This window comes from Tachysurus vachellii, chromosome 17, assembly GCF_030014155.1.
Source record: "Tachysurus vachellii isolate PV-2020 chromosome 17, HZAU_Pvac_v1, whole genome shotgun sequence".
In the NCBI taxonomy this organism is placed as follows: domain Eukaryota; kingdom Metazoa; phylum Chordata; class Actinopteri; order Siluriformes; family Bagridae; genus Tachysurus; species Tachysurus vachellii.
Window position 1 is genome coordinate 20664089 of NC_083476.1, and position 22153 is coordinate 20686241.

Genomic DNA, 22153 nt, shown 5'->3' on the forward strand with positions numbered 1-22153 from the left:
TCAACAACTTACTGTACTTCAACTTATTAGAAGCTACTTCAACTGTAAGACAAGTTTTTTACGTTACCACACATTTCCTAAAAACTTACTACAAATATGTGACAAGACGATTAACTGTTACTACACATTTACTACTAGTTACTATGAGTTTATTACAATGTACTGCACATTTTGTATATCGAGGCTACCAGTTGCTAAAGATGGATAAGAAAAAAAAAAGTTTCAAGATGGCCGACAGTGTACGAGACGTCTCCAACATACAAAAAAATTCCACATTCCTTTAAAATTAGCAGCATCATGTTACATGCGTTTGAAGTCGAAATACACCATCGGCTGGAAAACAGCTTCCACTTCCACTTTGCCGAATTGCCAGCGGTCCATTCGAGATGATACGAGCATTCAAACGTTCATACGCTAGACTACAGTGTACATATTGCATAGTGCAATGTGTCATTTGGGATGTACTGAAAGTCTTTGTAACTTGTAGGTTACTTACGGTGTATTAAATAAGGACGTACACATCGGGCTCCACACTTTACCTGCGATGTGAATGACACTGACTGTGAGAAAGGTTATTTTAAGTATCGCTAAAGAGATACAAAGCAAATCACCTTGCTGTTATCTTTAATTATTTACACAGAAGATATCTGTCATGTTTCGGTAAAAAAACTGTCGTAATTCCAACAGACTTCTCGATCATGTTGATGCATCAAGCAGATTTTTGAATGAACGTCCTACAAAACCACAATCTGGGAGTCTGGAGAATTGTAAAAACAGATAACACCACACAGAGAACGATGTAAAAGCTTCTTGTTGCGTCTTTACGTGCATTATTTATATGTTCTAGAGTGAGAGAGAGCGAGAGAAAGAGAGAGATAGAGAGTGAGAGAGTGAGAGAAGCCATTGAGAGAATGAGGTGTGATGGAGACGCAGGCACCAGAGAGGATTTCACTTAATGATACGATGCACACTGAGGATGCATTGGGTTTTTTGGTGGAAGCCAGAGTGAGCTTTTCTTTAAGGTGAGCCGAAACGGTTTCTTTAGAGCACACACACACACACACACACACACACACACACACACACACACACACACACATACATCTGTATTCACTCTTCTTAGAGGCCATTAGCAGGAACTGGCCTTGATTACTTATTTATGAGACAAACAGGCTGAAGTGTGGGTAGTGAAGTAACGAGACTTGCACCCCAGATACACATACACACACACACACACACACACACACACACAAACACACATATATATATTTATCGTCCTATCCATGTGAGGACCTTCTATTAACATTATACTAATGCAGCTACTTAGCACAATGCCTACATCTAAACCTTAACCCCATAAACAAAAACATGTTGGCGCATAAGTTTTTTTTGTTTGTGTGTGTGTTTGTGTGTGTGTGTGTTTGTGTGCGTGTTTGTTTGTGTGCGTGTTTGTTTGTGTGTGTTTGTGTGTGTGTGTGTGTGTGTTTGTGTGTGTGTGTGTTTGTGTGTGTGTGTTTGTGTGTGTGTGTTTGTGTGTGTGTCTGTGGGTTTTACTACTTTTAAAAGCATAAACGACAAACCTTTCCGCAAGGTCAAAAAATATTCAGTTCCAACCGAGCTATAAAAACACGTCTCTCATTAAAGCTTGATTGTAAGTAATGATGGAACATTTTTATTCCTGCGCTCAATATCATGACGACTTTCAGGTCGTGACGAGGAAACGATTTGTCTGACACGTTCATGCGTTTCGAGTGCATAAAGACAGCAGTAGATGATTTATTCTAGAACAAATTTGTTGTATTTAACAAGTCAGCTGTATAAATAACACTGTCATAAAATAATGATAACAATGTCAACTGAAAATGATTCAAATGCGAAGTAAATAATAGCATTAAGATAATGAATGATATAAACTCAGATCAGATCCCTCTGGCAAACTGGTGCACTTCTTTCTTAGTGAAAAGATTTTTAATATTAGTCAACAAACGTAATGATAATATGATTTTTTTTTTTTTTTTGGACCTATTTCTAGATTTCAGCCGTAACTGACTGATAATTTTGCTCATTTTAAGGCATTTATTTCTAGAAGAAAAAAAAATAATATTTAGATAATTTAAGGATTGCAATGAGTACAAAAAAGTTAGAAATATATTTAATAGCTATTTTTCTGGTAATCTTACAAAAGAAATATTAGATATGTTTGACTAAATCAAAATCTTACTTGCTAAGATTTTTGTAGCTGGTAGGCAACGAGATGTGATTAAAGTAAATAAACCGAAGGAGACGTTCTGTAAATCTGGACTTCTAACGTAAAATATTAGTAAAATATTAGTTGATATCGAATAACACTTTGCTTTCAGGTATAAATTATGCTGTAGCAGCTGTTCGGTGTTATACGTGTGTTAAATTTCATTGGAATTAGTTTCCAAAACTCCGCCCTCTCGATAGCTACAGCTCTTAAACAGCTCTCGTTATGTTCAATGATGATACATAAACACCAGGGAGAAGAAAAAAGAACTTACACAGAAATACATTTGAAAACTCATTTTATTTATTATCTTCTGTCTCGAGGCCACGCCCCCTTCTCACCACGAAAAAAAAAAAAAATTGAAATCATTACAAGGGTCATTTCTTTTCATCATTCACCATAAATAAATACTTATCTTTCCTTAACAATCATTTAAATAAATATCTGTGACTTATCGATAATATGTCGGCAACAAAAAAAAAGTGTAAAATGTATATAGATATTTATATATATATATATTTATATTCATATATCAATATATTCATTTATATAGATTTCTCTTTCTCTCGCTCCTTTAATTCTTTTGCAACTTACAAGATGCCAACTGTACCAAAGCAACGTTTACAAAGACAATATGGGGAACTTTTAGTGGTTAAATTAAAGACTGTGGTCAGCACCAGTTCCTGTAAAATGCTTGTACCTATACACTGCACCCATCCCTAGAATATGACCCCTCCTAGGAGAGATTGTCTTTTAAGATTTAACCATGGAGGAGAAGTTGAATCGCGGTTTCACGGTGTGAAAAGAAGTTTGGGTTTTTCACCAGTAGCAGTAAGTCACCTGACCTGATTTCTATTAGACATCAGAACGAGGCGGTGGACTGAAATCCTTAACAGAAAGTTTTATTAATACAATAGCATTGTACCTGGACAGTAAATGTCTTTTGAGTCTTTGCACCTTTAAAATAAGGACAGTCCTGAAAGAGACCCTCTTCCATTACACTGTTATTGACGTCTACGTTTATAAACACAACATAACGATTCATAAATTTAATCGTGTTAATTTTTACCTAAATGGTAATTCCATTATTTTAGTCGATTGTGTGGAAGTCAACAAAGACTCGTTTCTGATTTTGTGATGGTGATGGTGAAAGAAATACAACCAAATTACACAGTAATCGTTAAAGGACAGATCAGTATAGGGTGATCATTATATTTAGTGTGACTGTTAATGTAAAACAAATACGTTTGCGTGGAACCACAAAAGACCTCTCCTCCATAATATGTAGGCCGCTTTCAGGTTAATGTTTAAGTGTTAGACAGGCCTGCGATTTTAAAGTTCACTTTTCCGATGGTAATAGAAAATAACGGTAACCATAATACCCAGATTAAACCAAATAGAATAAAAATAGAAATACAATAACAATCCTACATAGATAGAAAAATAGAGCAAAGGAACTCTAACAACAAGGAGCCTTGTGCATATACCGGGGGGGAAACAACACACACATACACACACTCTGGAAACAGATTTCTTGATTTCATTTCTCGTTCCAATTTTGGATATCGGTGCATCTGTTTCACCTTGTTCCCAAGTATGGTGCTCTGGTAAGGCAATCGACTTAGAGCCTCCACTCAAAGGAGTCCCCTCTTTCTTCCGGCTCTCCGACACTCTCACTTCCTGTCGATCAGGAATAAGGACGCGATTAGCGGCTAACGAGCCGATCCAAAATGAAGTCCAAAGTGCTTAGAAATGTATGGCCATAGTGTGAATAGCATATTCCCCGACTAGCTTTCTTTGCTGTTCAAAGATGAGTAAGATCTTAGACGACGCAGTGCTCTGAAGTTTCTTTGTTTGTACTATGACATTTATTTTGCTTCTAATAATGAATGTAACGGTGTAACTTGATGTTATCTTGAAAGCAGCAGGAAAAAAATCAGACCAGAGTCCATGGTGGTGGAGGTTGTGTTTTTTTGGGGAATGTATGATGATTGAATTACATTTGGTCCCATAGCACAGCTGGAGAGAGTACAGGACAAGAATTCCCATTGCAGGAATGAGAGTGAGCAGCAGACGAGAGGGTGGGGTGGTGATGATGGTTGGAGGTGGTGGTGGTGATAGGGAAGGGGGGTGGAATTGTAAGGACGCTAGAGCGCTTGGGAGAAGGCTGGCGTCAGGCTGCCCTGCGCTAGAAACCTGACCAGACACTTTGTCTTTCAGAGCAGCTTCTCTAAAAATAAAAAAGAATGCTTCTGCTGAGAGCAGACAGAGGCCTGAGACTGCGCACGCATGCACATACACCTTACATGTCTTTCACACCCATTCGCATGCACACGCACAAACACGAACACACACACACACGTTTTCTCGCTCTTTCAGGTGCATCCATCCATCCATTCATATCCACACATGCCCAATGTCTTTTCAGGTAACCACCTCTCATCTCACAAGCCATTCCTGAATGAGCTTCATCTGGTCCCTTTTTTTGGTGTCCAAAATGGTTTGTACTGAATGTTTTTTTGGCTCTGGCTCTCCGTCCCCCTCGGATCAAACGTCAGACCTTTAGCATACAGACTGTCCACGCAGTATGGCTGAAGATGGCACTGTGCCCAGAAGATGCATTTCACCCAACGCAGCACCAGATTTTTTTTTTTCTGATAGCTTACTCCCTGTAAAAGGTTACATATGGACAGCATTTGTCATCTGTCTTAGCCAGGAAAGTCAAATAAATAAATAAATAAAAAGACAACATTTTATGGTTTTGAATCAACAAGCTTCCATTTTTGCACATAATGTAGCTAGGCCTGGTTGGTTGGGTGCAGGTCAGTAAGTTTTGGGTTTCATGGTATCCTCAGGAATGCGAAAGGGGAATGCAGTGACGGAATGACAGATGGAGTGCCGTCTCAGTGTCATACCGGTTTGTCCAGGGTCTTCCGGAAAGGTGCGGGGTTAGAAGCCGAGATCTTACGACACACAGTGTTGGTGTTGCTGCAGCGGCAGCCGGGTCGTTTTGCGTGGTCGTAGCCACGCTGGCACATAGTGAGGCAAAGCTTGGCAGGAGGATAGCAGCACAAGCAGGGCAGGCAGAGAGACAGAACTGCCATGGTGCTCCAGCGGGCGCAGGCATGAGCCGGAGCACAGGAGCAGGGTCGGTCAGCGCAGTTGTCCTCATCATCTCCTGAACAGTGGTAGAAGAGGCCCTTGACACAGCACAGGCAGGTGCCGTACTCCACGGCATTCTCTGCTGAGCAAAGACATCGTTGACCACATGTCCAGCAAGAGGGCAAGCTTCGAGGGGCACAACACTCCTGGCACTTGCAACGGCTACATCGTTCACAGATGAACTGATGCAAGCCTAAATCCTCCCCATCAGCCAAGCCTTTACTTAACAAGTCTGGTTTCAGGTCGCCTTTGGGTTGAGAACGCACCACCGAGGCCAATCCAGAATGGGAACTTGTTAAACCTGAAAGAAGTCTCTGGTCCGAAGCGGCACTGCCACGGGACATAGAGCTGATTGTACTAGAGCGACTCAGGTGAGCCAGGTGGGCATGTTGGTGCTGGCTCTGACTGCGAGGCATCTGAGGATGTCTTTCATCGTGTGTATAGAAGACACCCACCTGCGATGTGGGGTCGAGTGTCACAGGACGTTCCACATAGTCATTGCTAGCCCTTATGGCGCGGATCTGATCTAAGGACAGCACAGAGACCTGCTGGAGGTCCAAGCCATCGTGGTCTGTTCTGAGAGGAGGTGCTGAATCCATAATGCCACCTGTGCCACTAGGGAAGAGACTTGGATACAAGCCTTTCACCAATCACGGCACATCAGATAAACCTAGAAGACATCATAAAAAGACAATGTTAATAAAAATGAACCATTTGAATTCAATGCACTACAGTACGTACTGGTACTGAAGAGAACAGCAGAAACTCATGCACACATAGCCTCACTTACATAGTCTACTACTGAGATTAGATCTATTATTAGTCACAGAGGATGGAGATAAAGCTATTGGCATCCCACTGTAATTTAGCATCTGGTGCACACAGCTGTTGACACAAGGGAAGAGAATCTGAGCAGAGAAATTGACAGCAAAACAAAATTGTGGGAAACAGGGGAACCCTGAAGACTCAGTGTCAATGTCCTGAGGCATCCTTTTCCCCAGCTGCTCAGAGGAATCCAACAGTCCCTCCCTGAAACTTTTCTTTTGTTAAGCCTTATCCTCCATAAACAGGAACAACATGGTTAGTGGAATGTACATGGAAAACATCAGCATCCTGGAATTGAGAAACAGACTGTTTGCATTATTCTATGTCATACTCAACAGGAACTTGGACTGCATTCGAGTTTTGTGCATTCAAACCTCTAAATAAACTAAATACACAAATTTAACAAACCTCCTGGGCTGTCTGTGTTCGGCTACATATGCTTGGGATTGCACAACAAAGCCCTGAGCACACATAAAGGAGGTCAGTGTTCACAAAGACGGTTTGAGGATGAATGGAGAAGCATTTACTCGATGAAGAGATTACACAGAAGAGGAGAGCCATGTCTAACGTAACCAGGAACGGAAATCCATACACAGGGGCATCAATTAGAGGAAGCAATGTCTGCTCCCAGTCTGCCAAGGATCCGGGGCACAGTCAGCTGAATTCCTGGCAAAATAGCTGGATGCTCTTACAAAAAAAAAAGAAGAAAAAAAAAGGTAAGATAGCATCCATCCTCTGCCCCACCACCCGCCCATAAAGACGAGATAAGGAGGCCCAGGTCGGAAGTACAAAATGCATTTTCAAATTACACAGAGGAGGAAAAAGAAGTCCTGGAGAGTAATTACATCAAATCCAGCAGAGAGCTGCAGTCAGGGCCTATCAGTCCATCTAATTGTTTAGAGGGGCCTGCTGTTCATTTCCATGAGCTCATTATTTGGGGCCTGATTTCACAAACAACACCGGACTTCCAGCCAAGCACACATCTGTGGACAAGCCAGAAAGGAAGTTTTGGGTTTGCTCATCTGTGTCATGTCAGGAACTTTTAAATTGCATATTTGTGAGAGCATTTGCACGTCCTTTCCATGTGGTTTTCCTCAACTGTGTCAGCACTTGGGAGCATTTATCACTTCAGGCTACACTTAAGTTTACTCGAAACTTTCCACTGACTTGTCTTCAAAAATGAGCTTTACTCTAAAGTCTAAACTAGAGCACAAAATGTCAAATGTAAGAAATAGTCAAAATGCAGAATGCAAGATTCAACATATTAGAGACAGACTGTCTTTTTTCAAATCAGTACACTGATTGGGCCACGAAAAAACATCATGTCTCTTGCATGGTTCTGCCTTTCTACTCTTAACCTTTTTAAAGACTTCTATGTGGAACCTTCAGTGGATTTCCCAAAGGGACCAATCATAATAAGCAATAGCTAGATTTCATTTCCTGTCAGCTTCCTAGTTAGGCTTGTAAAATAAATCCCAAAAGATACAGCTTACTCCAGAAGCAGTGGGAATCCAAGCCCCGGACCCTGTCTGATTTTCTAGGATGCCATCGGATCAATACGCACACACTCCAGCAGAACAGGAGGCAAGGTGCTGACATCAGGAAGCCCGTTGAACCCCCTCCCCAACCCCTGCAAAAAGCACTCTACCACTCTCTACCATGTCCCTGAGCACTTGTCAGCTCCAGATTGCCCAGACCGCACAGTAGGGTGAGGCCAAATGGAGATGCTTTGCTAATGTCTGAACATGGACTAAAGCAGAGCTTAAAATGTGACTGAATCCTCAGTAAGTCAACTGCTGCTGACTTTGGACATCACTGCTACAAAGAGGTTGGTTTACTGGTGGACTCTTGCTTCTTAAGCGTGTGCACTGAACTATTGATCGCCGAGCTCAGATTACATCTTTTCAATCTCTGACCACGTCCTCTAAAAGTACTTCTATTCAGTGAGGTGGGACAGCAGAGGAAATGGCCTTCGGCTATACTAGGGTGCACGCTGCTTTGGTTGGTCCTCGATGTGATCTCAGCCAGAACAGATGAGGTTAGCTATTTTCCCGGTAGCTGAATCCAGCATTCAGATGGAGTATAACTTTCTGCTTGGTTAGAGACTTTGTCATGTCCGAAGCAGGTGACAATTAGTCAGTTAGTGGACGACAGGAAAGCTATGCACAGGGCAAGTCGACAGGTCAAACGGATCGAATTCGCATCAGTCTTGTTGGATAATGGTAGTTCTCTCTGTGCTGATTGAATACACCCCTCCCTCCCCCTGCCCAACCTTCCTTGGTATTTCTTCTTCATGCTAACATTTGATTATAAAATCCTGGTCCATTACTGTACTTTTATCGGAGTGCTTCATCACATCACAGATATGTACTGGGTGTGACTCCCAGCTAGCCAGGAAAACAATTTACTGTATTTGTAAAAAAGCAAATAGTTAGCGCAACACCTGTCTCGGGTCAAGACAACCAGCTCTGAGAGTGCATGGGAGCAAAAGAGAAAGACAGCTGTGTGGGGATAGATGGATAGAAAGAGAAAGAGAAACAGCGAGACGGCAGAGCGGGCCATGTTTACTCAGTGCTGCCTGCCATGAGGGGTAACCTGAAGACAGGCCCCTGCGCTCTGGGAGTATCAGTGCTGAGTGAGCTGTGCCTTGCAGCTCTGCCCCAGGGCTCCTTGCGCCCGGTACCTTCCACACATCCGTGGCCAGGGAAACTTGATCCTGGGCAGGAAGAGGATGAGGAGAGCATATTATTCATAACAATCACCACACACCACTGACTGGGAGTAACTCAAAACCATGGAGCAGGGAGGAGACGGGAGTCAAACGAGCAAAGGGAAAACAGCCGTCCTGCAGAGGGTCACTGGACAATGTAAATGTAGCTGAAAGCATGCAAGCCAATTCATTAGGGACTTGCAGTGACCCATGGGGTTTCTGAGAGAACTGACAACATTCAGACGTTTATTTGAAACGTCCATTTTTATAGCTCGACCATCTCTTTCCGGGACTATGGTGCAAAAAATTGGCTGGTGCTGAATCAGAGCTGATTGGACAAAATTGTTCCTGAGCTGTCAGTCAGCCCCTTCTGGACTCTCTGGGGACACAGCAGGATTGCATGACAATAAACTGTATGAGATTCCGGATGTGCTGAATCTGACCCCCAGGAAGGACTGAAATAGACACCAGCAAGAGAGAGAGAGAGAGAGAGAGAGAGTGAGAGAGAGAGAGAGAGAAAGAAAGATAGTGAGAGCGGGAAAGGGTGGGAGAGAGGAAAAATGAGAAACACTATAGGCATATGTGGTATGTCGGAGGAATGAACAAAAATATCCCGATTCTTAAATATGAGGAAAAACGTATCTTCACATGTTTAAATATGAATAGAGTATAAGTTCTAAATAAATTTTACTACAATGTGAAAAAAAATATTTTATAGTCTAATAATACATGTATTATCATAATAACAGTAACAATCTATATGTAAAAAAGAACAACAGAAGATAGAAGATAAGAATGTTTAAAAATAGTTTTAAATCAATTCAAGTGTAAATTTTTGGTGAGATCTAGATATACTTTCACTCACTATACTTCTGCCGTACAAACACAATTTTGGAAACATGTTGCATGTATAAAAATATCGCTAAACATTTGAAAGCTTTTGCAGTCTGCTCATATCCACTTTTTCAATCTCTGCCAGCTTTGGCTGTATTGACAGCTCCGACCTTGAGGACAATCAATGCCACCGCTGTATGCCCCGAGTCCCACGCATGCACAGGGCTGTGTTCGAGCCGCCGTGTTCACTCAGGACACCAAACTGGACAAGTTACTTACACAACTCAGAGACGGACATAAACAGACAGTCTACAGTGACACATGAACTGGGACATTAATTAGAAAAAAAGGCAAACAAATGCAGAGACAGGGCACTCACCTCTAAATGGAGGGAGATCCATTGTATAAGCCCAAAAAAAAGTACTTTTAAGTTCTTTTTTGCTTTTTCCTCAATCAGCTTTAGATGTCTTTCTAGAGTCCCACACACATGCAGGCAGGCGGCCGAACAGGCAGACAGGCAAGCAATCCTCCTCCTCTTCGGTCCTCAGTACTTAATCATTCCCCAAGGAGCGCACCGAGAGTCTCGGACGAAAAGAAAACAAGCACGAAGAACACTTCAAAAGAAAAATAAATAAAGTAAGGTTTCTTCCGAGAAAAGAGAGCAACATGTGTCACTAAAATATCCCAATTATTAAAGAGGTCCCGAGGCAAAGTGATCAAGGAAAGCAGGGAATGCAACACTTCCACGTGAAGCTGGAGAGCAGTGGATCTGCAGTTCATCTATTCGCAGTATGAGCTGAAAGTGTGAGTGCTGGTTCGTCTCACTTGCACACCCTCTCTCTCTCTCTCTCTCTCTCTCTCTCTCTCTCTCTCTCTCTCGCTCTGTCTAGGCTTCCTGCACTCATCCATTCACTCTGTGCGCCTCTGTATGTCAGTGAGTGAGGGTGACACAAACAACCAGGGAGGGAGAAAGAGAGAAGGGGTGGGAAACAGTGCAGGGCGGAGGGGGAGGGGTTGGCGGATATGAATAGTAGATAAAGGCAGGGCTGGCGTGGGGTAGGAGGGGTAGAAGGGCTGGTGGTGGTGGTGCTGTGGTGGTGGGGGGGTTACTTGCTGGAGATAGTTAATGGCTAAGTGGCATCATCAGGCTGAAACTGAATCTGTTATTTTTTTTATCCCCACCACCCCCCAGCCACCCCATCCACTGTTCGACATGATTCTGTGAGCTTAGCCCAGGGTGAGATGGAGAGAGAGAGAGAGAGAGAGAGATGAGATGGGTTAAAGAAGAGTCAAGATAAAGACAGAAAAGAAAGGGGTTCGTACTGTATGCATGACTCAACAGAAAGCCAGCTCACAAAGAACAAGGAAGCCAGATGACTATGCTGAAATTTTTAATACAAACATCGACTAAACTTCAGAATGTAGACGCAACAAACTGCCTAGTTATAAACTATTTAAAATTTACGAATTCTGAAACTGAAATTGGAATGATTTTTCTGAATGAAATATACAGAAATATTTTTGAAACGCATGCGTGGAGATTTCCTAGATCAGCCCATGTCGCAATACAGTAACATATAGTACTGTATATATCCGTAAGAGTCCGGATCGCCAGACGTCTTCCTGTCCTTATGGACTTGTCTTAATGCAGTGAGCCCCGATAGACTTCGCTATATTATATTATTGACTTTTGTTAGTGAATGTTTATCAAGAACCGTCTGCTTGCATCAATCCCCCCTGACTAACCCCACCCCCGGTCTCTTGGCTTAGTCTCCATTTCCAGATCTGATGATTCTGCTTCATACCAAAGAGAGCAAAGTTGCTTTAAATGTCTCTACCTGTTATTCAGAAACAAAGGATGTGCAGCGTGTACATGTGTGTATGTTTCTGTGTACTGGTCTGAATATGCCCAGGCACAGTGCCCTCACACACACACACACACACACACACACACACACAGATCCTGATCTCAGTGCCAGAGCAGAGGGCGGGAGCCGAATTAAGCCACGGCAGAATCAATGTTAAATGGCCTGGTTAATGACCGGCACACAGCTGACAAAGTCATTCATTTCTGCCGGCGCATTTCTGTTTAGTTTGTCCGTGAACTTATTTTTCGTGGGTAGGATTTTGTCAGTCGGTTAAACGTGGCACGAGCTTCAGAGGCTGTTTATATTAAAAATATAAAAAGTAATGGAAGGTGTGAATAGTGATAAGATGATCCTTACGTGAAAGAGAGAGAGAGAGATTTTGTATTTACAAGTTACAGCCCTTTACCCCCACAACACCCCATTCCGCCTTAGCCGACTCCCTTTCCTCTCTGAGTTCTGGCCTCCTGCTCTTCCTGATTCCTAGAAGGAATTGGCCCAAAATCCCACACACTCATGCTGGCTTACTCTTCCAAACAAGCAGTCAAGCTCTCCCTCATCCTCTCCCTCTGTACCACTGAACAACGTAAACACCACCATCTGCATCTGATTAAAATTAACGCTGAACCAACAGCCACAATCCACCCCTCCCATCACCCCTTTTCTTTCTTCCATCTCTCTTTTTTCTGTCCTTGTCATTCATCCTGATCTTAAACAAACCAAAGCAGTCATCTTCACCAATCATGGCGAATCATGCATCGTGGAGGCAAAACGTGCACGATGAGCAACCGACCCAACCAAGCGTCACGCCTTGGTGTAATTGTTGCTGATACTTTGGGGCTGAAGAATGCATGTTCCATTAAGTGAGAGCAGCGAGCTGATTGGACGAGCTCATGGCCCCTCGGAATAGCCAGCCTGGCCGCCAGCCAGCAGCTCATTTCCTGCCGGCCTGAGAGCCTCCAGCCGCTCCCACTGCAAATGCACTTCCTGACTATGTATAAAATTTTTATTAATGGCCAGGAGTGCATCAGCGAGAGAGCGAGAGAGAGAGCGAGAGAGAGAGAGAGAGAGAGAGAGATGAAGTTAGGGGACAGACAGCATTAAGTATGATTGAGGCAAAGAACAGAAAGAAAAACCATGGCCTGTCGAGCGCATCTTTAATCCAGAGCAGATCCAGTCATACGTCACTTTGCATTATCGCACAATCAGATAAGGCAAGGGGAAAAAAGGCGGAAGAGATGCCAATGACTCCAAACTAAAGGAGCACAGGAAGCACTTCAAGACATTTCCAATAACACACACAAAGCACTGTATGACAACTTCAGAGTGAAACAGACGCCGGTAAGCGCACAGTGATAAGATTATTCACCTCCAGCACTCGAGAGGTCAAAGGCTGACGAGTGGAAAAAGACAAGCAGCAGAAAAACGGACACATGGGAAATGTCAGTGCGAGCCTCGTTCCCCTGTCAGACTGGAGATTGACAATCTCTAGAGAAGGGAGTACAGGAGGAAAGGAGGAGAGTGTGAAGGGGTGGGAGACTGGGAGAACGAATGAGGAATAGATTGAGCTCATGAAAGAGTACATCATGCTCAGTTGCTTCAGTGTGTGTGTGTGAATGTATGTGTGTCCAGGTGGAGCTTCAATGACCGTCAACAGGGGCCCAAGTTATAGAGGTAAAAGGGTCGACAGGGGCCACCGAAAAAGAGGCCCCCAAGACTCTGAATTCCTTTCTGAGAGATGGGGGGGGTGAGCTTCAACCTCACATTCCTTCCCATTTCCCATCTTCTTTTTCTTTTTCGTGTCTCTACAAGGACATGACAAGCAAGTCCAAATTCCACCACGAGACAGAGGCAGCTTCCTGCGAGTAAAGTGCTGTCTAATGGTAAAGCCAAAAGCATGAGCAACATAATCTAATGAGATGAATATATGCTGATGTGACAGTGGAATCTGATGTAGGTGATCTGATCAGGACTCTCTGAGAGGAAGCCGTGGGTGTTCTGCTGACATGATATGCGATTATGAATATTAATTATTGAAGTGCAGAGCGGAGCAGAGAAATACGAACCAGGAGAGACAGCACTTCTCTCAGACCACTCACTCTCTCTCTCTCACTAGCTGCGCTTCTCACTTTCTCTGTGAGTGCAGTTTAGATCAAACTCTACAACGAGCCTCGAAGCTGACCGCTAGTCACGGGTGGAAGTGTGGTTTTAGGAATCCTAGATCTGGATGAGATCTTCTTGCGTTCATCTGCAAACGTGATCCCTATTAACTATTGACCAATTAGCTCGGGACAAACGTACCAATGTTTTAACCAAACATCTGCTTCCGCCAGAACCCCAGCATTGGACACCTTCTCCTTAGGATTATCATCTAAACTAATGTAGACTGTTCGTGTTTATAATCTCAAGTCTTGTCAAACAGCAGAAAAGAAATCATGATGTCAAATCCAGAAGATGTCACAGTGAACACAGCAAAACTGACCTGAGTGGCTGAGTGGGAGGGGCATCAATCTGCCGCTACAACAATAACAATGAAGCTTGCCAATCAAAGCCGTCCATGTTCTCAGAGCACGTTTTGCGTCGTCCGGGAACAGAGAAGTTCGAAAATGATTTTTTTTGCCGGCAGAAGAAGCAAGTTTAATCCTTCGTCCTCTCTGAATGGAAGCTGTCGTACTGTACGATTTGAGAGAGCTGACTGGTAGGGGGCCAAAAAAAATGACTGTGATCATCTAAATTCATTCATTCATTCATTTTCTACCACTTGTCCGAACTTCTCAGGTCACGGGGAGCCTGTGCCTATCTCAGGCGTCATCGGGCATCAAGGCAGGATACACCCTGGACGGAGTGCCAACCCATCACAGGGCACACACACACTCTCATTCACTCACACAATCACACACTACGGACAATTTTCCAGAGATGCCAATCAACCTACCATGCATGTCTTTGGACCGGGGGAGGAAACCGGAGTACCCGGAGGAAACCCCCGAGGCACGGGGAGAACATGCAAACTCCACACACACAAGGCGGTGGCGGGAATCGAACCCCCAACCCTGGAGGTGTGAGGCGAACGTTCTAACCGCTAAGCCACCGTGTCCACCTCATCATCTAAATTGCTCATTATTATTATCATGACACATTTCAATTCTTCCCATACTGCTTTGAGAAGAAAGGATAATAATTTCAGCTTGTGTGTAGGAAGCTGTCATGAAACACTTGCAGAGTCAGATGCGAGTGCAGGAAAGGTGATCTTTAATAGTAAACTCAAGCAGACGGTCCAAATCGGCACAAGACAGGCACCGGTCATCGATTAGCAAACAACACAGTCAAGGCAAGTCATCAGGCAACATGAAAACAGAAGCGATCAAACTGCGGCATTTCCACGGCGGCCATGTTTGTGTACGAGTGCAGAGATGGTGGTGACAGAGATAGTGATGAAGGACATCATCAGTGTATTCATTAGAAACGTTAGTACTGTAGTATGAGTCTTGGATATAGTTTTAGAAAAGGTGGTTTCCTTGTTTTTGTGGCAGTCTGAAAACTGTATCAAGTTTTCATCTCAGCCGGAATCTTACCAAAATTCAGTCTCGTCTCACCAGTCGAGCAGACTTGAAGTCTATCTGATGCGCTCGTGGACCGACAACGAGAAGAAAGGCAAAGATGACAGAAGTACAATGTCTATAGTAATTATTATGTCTCGTGGCACTTCATGACTGCTGAGAGGTCTTGACACTCATCTGTCTGCACATCTGCACTAGAAGGTCTGTAGGTGGTCGAAAGGTTTATGCCCAGTGTTTTACAACACGGTAAGGACCTTTTTTTTACATGCTTGCCCTGACAGGATTGTATATGACCCCATTACAGGATGGTTGGTTTGCTCCCAGAGGCCAGAGTTATAATTTCATGGTGTGGGGTCTGCTGGGGCACAGTGACCTGGGACAGGAAGTGCTGTCTGATTAGTGGTTGCACAAACTGCTTGTCAGTAACCACAATAACAGGGTTTGTATGGACAGAAATTGTTGGGAATATCAGCAACCCAGGCTGTACAATCTGCACATAGGATGAGGTTGATGATTTGATTCCCTGCTGAACTTGACCACCATTTCTGTCTTTTTTCCAGTCTTTGGACACACATCAGCTCTCTGACTGCAAAAGTAGTGAGAGTGAAGAAACTCCCTGACTAATATTGTGTGACTGCACAGTTCCAGAGCTTGCTAAACCACCTCAGACTTCTTTAAGCCACTTCGGTCTTCAGCGATCGAGGTAAACTCCGCCATATTATCGTCCGTATGCACTTTTCCCGAAAATGCAGCCTCAGCCAAGCAGCTTTCATTTCAAGGATGTAAAGATTTCAACAATGAGCCATGATTTCCTTGAAAAATCTTTCCAAACAGCCCCACCTATCTATACCTTCCTCTTTGATAAGCCAGAATGGTGCTAGAAGAGGAGCAACCACAGGATCGAGGAAGCAGGAAATTGCCAGGAGCCTCGAGCATTCACAGAGCCCCTGAGGCCTGATTAGTTGTAGTTCACTGAAATGTCAAAATTCTAGAACTCGAATACAACCTCCGATGGGTAATGTATCACGATATCCTACTGAATAAATCGTATTAGCATGTCTGTGACTTGAGAACATTCAGTAGTGATAGAGTTAAAATAAAGACAATAAACAAAGACCTATAGTGCGGTACACTATACACACCTATACACTATACACACCTATACACTATACACACCTATACACTATATACACCTATACACTATACACACCTATACACTATACACACCTATACACTATATACACCTATACACTATACACACCTATACACTATACACACCTATACACTATACACACCTATACACTATACACACATATACACTATATACACCTATACACTATACACACCTATACACTATATACACCTATACACTATACACACCTACTGTATACACTATATACACACCTATACACTATACACACCTATACACTATACACACCTACTGTATACACTATATACACCTATACACTATACACACCTTTACACTATACACACCTATACACTATACACACCTATACACTATATACACACCTACACACTATATACACCTATACACTATACACACCTATACACTATATACACCTATACACTATACACACCTATACACTATACACAATATACACCTATACACTATACACACCTATACACTATACACACCTATACACTATATACACACCTATACACTATACACACCTATACACTATATACACCTATACACTATATACACCTATACACTATACACTATACACACCTATACACTATACACACTATACACTATATACACCTATACACTATACACACCTATAATCGCTACCTTGAAAATGCTCTCATAAAAACGGACTTCCGAAACATCCTTCTCTCATCTGTTGATCTCTGGGGCAGCGTGATACCTGCTGACACCCAGACACCCACCCCCCACCCCCACCTCAAACACTGGTAGGCCTCTATTTATTAGTGCATGATGCAGTTCACAGATTTGACCATTAGATGCAATAAAAACTCAAACAAATGAATGCAACTGATTATTTCTACCAACCAGCAATGAGATTTTTAATCATTGCAAAATCAAAAGAGGAAACAAGGTAATGATTTCAGTAGAATTTTAATATTCATTCATTCATTCATTCATTTTCTACCGCTTATCCGAACTACCTCGGGTCACGGGGAGCCTGTGCCTATCTCAGGCTTCATCGGGCATCAAGGCAGGATACACCCTGGACGGAGTGCCAACCCATCGCAGGGCACACACACACACAAACTCTCATTCACTCACGCACTCACACACTACGGACAATTTTCCAGAGATGCCAATCAACCTACCATGCATGTCTTTGGACCGGGGGAGGAAACCGGAGTACACGGAGGAAACCCCCGAGGCACGGGGAGAACATGCAAACTCCACACACACAAGGCGGAGGCGGGAATCGGAGGGCGACCCTGGAGGTGTGAGGCGAACGTGCTAACCACTAAGCCACCGTGACCCCCCCCAGAATTTTAATATGTTTGGAGTAAATTAATCATTATGATGATTTGACGACGGCTGATTAGCTGCCATGTGAATAAGGAAATTCGATAAAAAATAAAAACAAATTGTCTAGATCATCTTTGACTCAGTTCAATCCTTTAAACTGCTCCTAAGATTAAACTGTTGAAGACAATTTTCCAAACATACTGCTGTTGCTGATTGCAGACTTATTAGTTAAGTAAACATTTTTTACATGAGTTTAGTTCAAAATATGCAAAATATTTTGCATACATATTTTGCATTGAAAAATACAGACACAAATATTTTTCTCTATTGTTTTGTTTCCTGTTCAAATTCAAATTATTTTGTTCAGAATCTCTTCATCCCAGTGAAAGTGGAGTTGAATCCAGAGTCAATCCTCTGGACACACACACACACACACACACACACATACACACACACACACACACAAAGGCACAATTTAGAATAGTCAAGCCACTACTGCCTAGTGACGTGAACAAATTTTAGTGAAAATTCGAATTCTGGGAAAGATTTCCAGAGAGAACACCGATAGACAACTCCTCACACACACACACATACACACACACACACACACACACACACACAGATACATAAATAAATGCTGTGGAGACACACTGGTGAATGTTGAGGTTCATCATCATGGAACACATGATTTACACAGGAGAGAGAGGACTACAGACACACACACACACACACACACACACACACGGTCCACCAGAGCATGACACCAACAAAAAAACAAAGATACAGAAAGAGACAAGGATGAGAAATAAAGGTGCTTTATGGCTTCCTATGGAGGCTGTATATTCGTGAGAAGCAGTGCACTGTTAGAGTCAAATGACAGAACGATAATGTGAGTGAGCGAATGAGGGAATGAGAGAGAGAGCGAGAGAGAGAGAGAGAGAGAGAGAGAGAGAGAGAGAGAGAGTGTCTGTAAACCCAATATCCTCTGTGGTCCCAGGGGCAGTGAGTGCATGGCCAGTGCAGGAAGAGAGAGGCTGCATTATCCACATCAAAGCTCCGAATTATCAGGCATAATCAATGCCTTCCCATTACTAAGCCTGCTCGCCTCTCAACTCTACTCATACACTCCTCTCCCACAGTACAGCACACGCACGTACACACACACACACACACACACACACACAGAGGAAGAGAGGAAGAGCGAGAGCTTGACTAAGCAAACTCAACCTCATCAGAAATGGAGAGTGGTGTAACAGCGGTGTAATGGGTGGAGCAGAGTTCAGGCCTTAGTGAATGAACATCTCCAACAGCATTCCATACCACATCCACAACACCTCAGGATCACTCAGAATATTTTAAAGTCATCACGATTATGTCTATTAAAATCTCCACGAAACTCTTCTTAAATACTGCGAAAGACACAGAAATAGTCACATACATACATAGCATTGAATAAATTACATGGAAACGGGAGTCTGTGTGACATTCTGTGAATGAATCAAAATGGTGGGCAGCCCTAAGTGCCCTTCCTGCCATTAATGACCTCATTCATGCGGGTAGGAAAGATATAGGGTAATAAGGAGGAATTTGTCGCCCCCTGGTGGACGACAGGATTAACGCTGTGCAGAATAAATAATAAAAAAATAAAAATAAAAAATAAAAATCAGGGTTATTGAAAGGAATTTTCAACTCATCCTACGTCTGTAATTCCTTAGTGTTTACAGACCAGTAATAATAGATAAAAATTGTACAATTAATTTAGTATAATGAGTATAATTATGCAAAACAAAATGTGGTTTGTAATTTTGCCATTCAATAAAATGATAAAAATTGCAACGTCAATTTATTTTTTATTTTTTGGCTGGAAAATAATCCAGCCCCTAATCCCTAATTTCCCCTAAAGGTAACTCATAACGTAACGTATGCAGATGAATAACAGATGAATAAGACAGAGATCAGACAGATGTTTTTTTTATTGCATTGCAGTTCACCTTGCAGGCAGCAGAGGGCAGTGTAACAATCCCAAGCAGACTGAAACCGGACATGAATTGAAAGTTCTGAATATTAAAAAGAAAATGGCTGGAATACAACAGGGGAGGGGGAAAAAAAGCTGATGATACACTGTACAAAAATGTAGAAACACGGTATACAGCAGATTTAGTCATTAAAGCAGGATTAATGCAGTTGTTTATGAAATCACACCCCTGTAAATACAGCAACTCTTGTTAGGATTTTTCTCTTACAATTTTGTTTTATACTTTGAAGAGATTTTGAGAAACATCTTTACACACCGCTGACAGTAAACCTAAAGAAGCTGAGGATTAGTGAATGTCCCTAATTTGGGTCAGTGGCTGCCATTAAACTGCACTGACTGGCAACTTTTAACAGGAACAAAAAAAAAGCTGTAGAAAAAAATAAATCCAGCTTTGTTGAGAAAAGGTCAGTAGACAACGACGAGACCCGTTCGAGGTCCCAGGACGGCTGCGGCGACTCGAATAACTCTTCGTTCTGTCGAAACCGCAGTGAACAGAAAAGCATCTCAACATCTTGAACCTTGAGTTAAGTGGAAACGCTACAAGAGCAGAAAACCACATCGGGTTCCACTCTGGATAGGATCTGGATCTCCAATTCTGGAGAAAGCGTTCTCGTGGTTGCTCGAGATCCTCGTTCTGGTGTTTTAACCGAAGCTCTTGTTTTCGAAGAGTTTCTTCATTAGTTCATGTATCAGTGCTGCTGCTACATGACTGGCTGATTGGATAACTGAAAAGCTGAATGTTCCTATTAAAGTGGCCAGTGAGTGAGCATTTGCTACTTCAAAATTACATCCTTTCTAGCAACACGTCCAACGTCACACCGTTTTCCTTGAGATGACTACAGTCCTGCGTTTGAACGTGAATCGGACGATTATTAAAAATATATATATATATAAAAAAAACTTGATATAGCTGCCACATTAGGTTTATGGTAAAAGTATTTGCGAGATGTTAAGGTTTAAAAACGCAAAAAACCTACAACCCTCTCATGCTTTGTTATTGTTAAATACACCAATGGTCTCCTTAACCCAAATATTCTAGTCTCTTTTATTTCTAATACTTGATAATTAACTCTTTTCCACATGCAACCAAAAAAAAAAGAAGAAAAAAAAACAAAGCAAATAAAGAGGAACAAAAACACCTCCACTGCTGTTATATAGCAAACAAATCCCATCACCGGTCTGAGCTCACATCCTTTAATGTCATACATCAGAGACTACATGACTACAGGAGTTTCTGAACAGAGGCTGGTAGAGTCGTGGTGGCTCGGAAACCGAGCTGCTCGGCATCGGAACGTGAAGGGAAGCTTACGTCCCGTTTACGCCGAGAGCCGGAACCACCACCGCTCTAGAGCCGTGAAGCAGGGATAAAAACAGGGAAGCAGGAAACGGGGTGCAGAGACGGACGGGTGAGAAAAGATAGAGAGGTGATCTAGTAGGTACTGGCACAAGAATCTGGGTAGCCCTCGTCTCGTGCTCGGTCGTGTCGGAGAGAAGCTGTGCGGCGTCTTTAGGGGGTCTTTAAGTAGTGTATCCCTGTCGAGAAAAATAAAACAAAACCTTACTGGTTAATACATTCTTAATACACGTGAGGGGAGGGGGGAGGGGGTGTGTGTGTGGGCTGTTTACCTTACAGTACCTTTTTGGTCATCTCGCCCGTCCTCTTGATGACGATGGTCTTGGACTCACGGACAGGTGGAGGTGTGTATTGATAGTCATCGCTGAGCAGGCCGAGGATCGGGTACTGGGTCTGGTACCTGCACCAGTGAAGAAAAGCTTCAGTTCAGATACTTTAGTAATACTTACGCATTCATTTCTTTTTTTCGTCGAAGCAGAATGTGTACTAAATACATCTCATTCTTTTATTTTTAACGTTCGGTCAGTGACATTTTTGTGTCCACATCCAACGTATAATATAATATACACATGTAATATACAATAATATGGATCAAACATTTAGAAACGACTCTTTGTGTATTTCTCTAAGCCCCTGCTCCGTGCTACGACTACGACGTTTGGTTTAACCGTAATAAAATGCATGCTGAGTTTATGTACTGTTACATGAGCAGCAAAATATAAATTAATAATGGAATGGCAAACATCAAAGGAAAAAAAAAAGGAGAAAAAAAAATCTTTTTATTTTTTTTTAAAAAGATAAAAATCAAAGCGGGAAAAAATAAAAAATAAAAAATCCAAACAAAAGCGCACGCTGGTTATGAGGCGTGGAAGTAAAGTGAAAGGAACTGAAGTGAAATGGAGTGAAATGAAGTGAAGCACTTTCTCTACGCTATGCTTATCTCATATACGCCGAAAATGAAAGTCATCTATTAGCCACAGAACAGGTTTTCTTCACCGTAACGTCACACACTTTCTCTCCACACACTCACTTTTTAGTAATGACGGTCTGAGTGAGGCTGTCGGAGCTGCTCGTCTTCTCCTGCTGCAGC

General features: G+C 42.6%; 2 protein-coding genes across 3 annotated transcripts in view; both read right to left on the reverse strand.

The window, feature by feature from the left end:
• Positions 1-2529: 2529 nt before the first annotated feature.
• On the reverse strand, positions 2530-10704 carry LOC132859857 (protein sprouty homolog 2). Its single transcript, XM_060890825.1, has 2 exons — positions 10159-10704; positions 2530-6080 (listed from the first exon to the last, which is right to left on the reverse strand). Exon 2 carries the CDS (start codon positions 6007-6009, stop codon positions 5158-5160), a length of 852 nt encoding a protein of 283 aa, XP_060746808.1. The 5' UTR covers positions 6010-6080; positions 10159-10704; the 3' UTR covers positions 2530-5157.
• Positions 10705-19629: 8925 nt separating this feature from the next.
• Positions 19630-22153, reverse strand: part of pof1b (POF1B actin binding protein) — a 24498-nt gene continuing 21974 nt past the window's right edge. For both annotated transcript variants that reach the window (XM_060890797.1, XM_060890799.1), the window contains exons 11-13: positions 22094-22153; positions 21346-21463; positions 19630-21242 (exon numbers count right to left, since the gene is read on the reverse strand). The exon at positions 22094-22153 is cut by the window's right edge and continues 11 nt beyond it. In XM_060890797.1, the coding sequence (XP_060746780.1) occupies positions 21228-21242; positions 21346-21463; positions 22094-22153 (193 nt within the window). In that variant the 3' untranslated portion in view covers positions 19630-21227. The remainder of the gene's footprint in view (positions 21243-21345; positions 21464-22093) is intronic.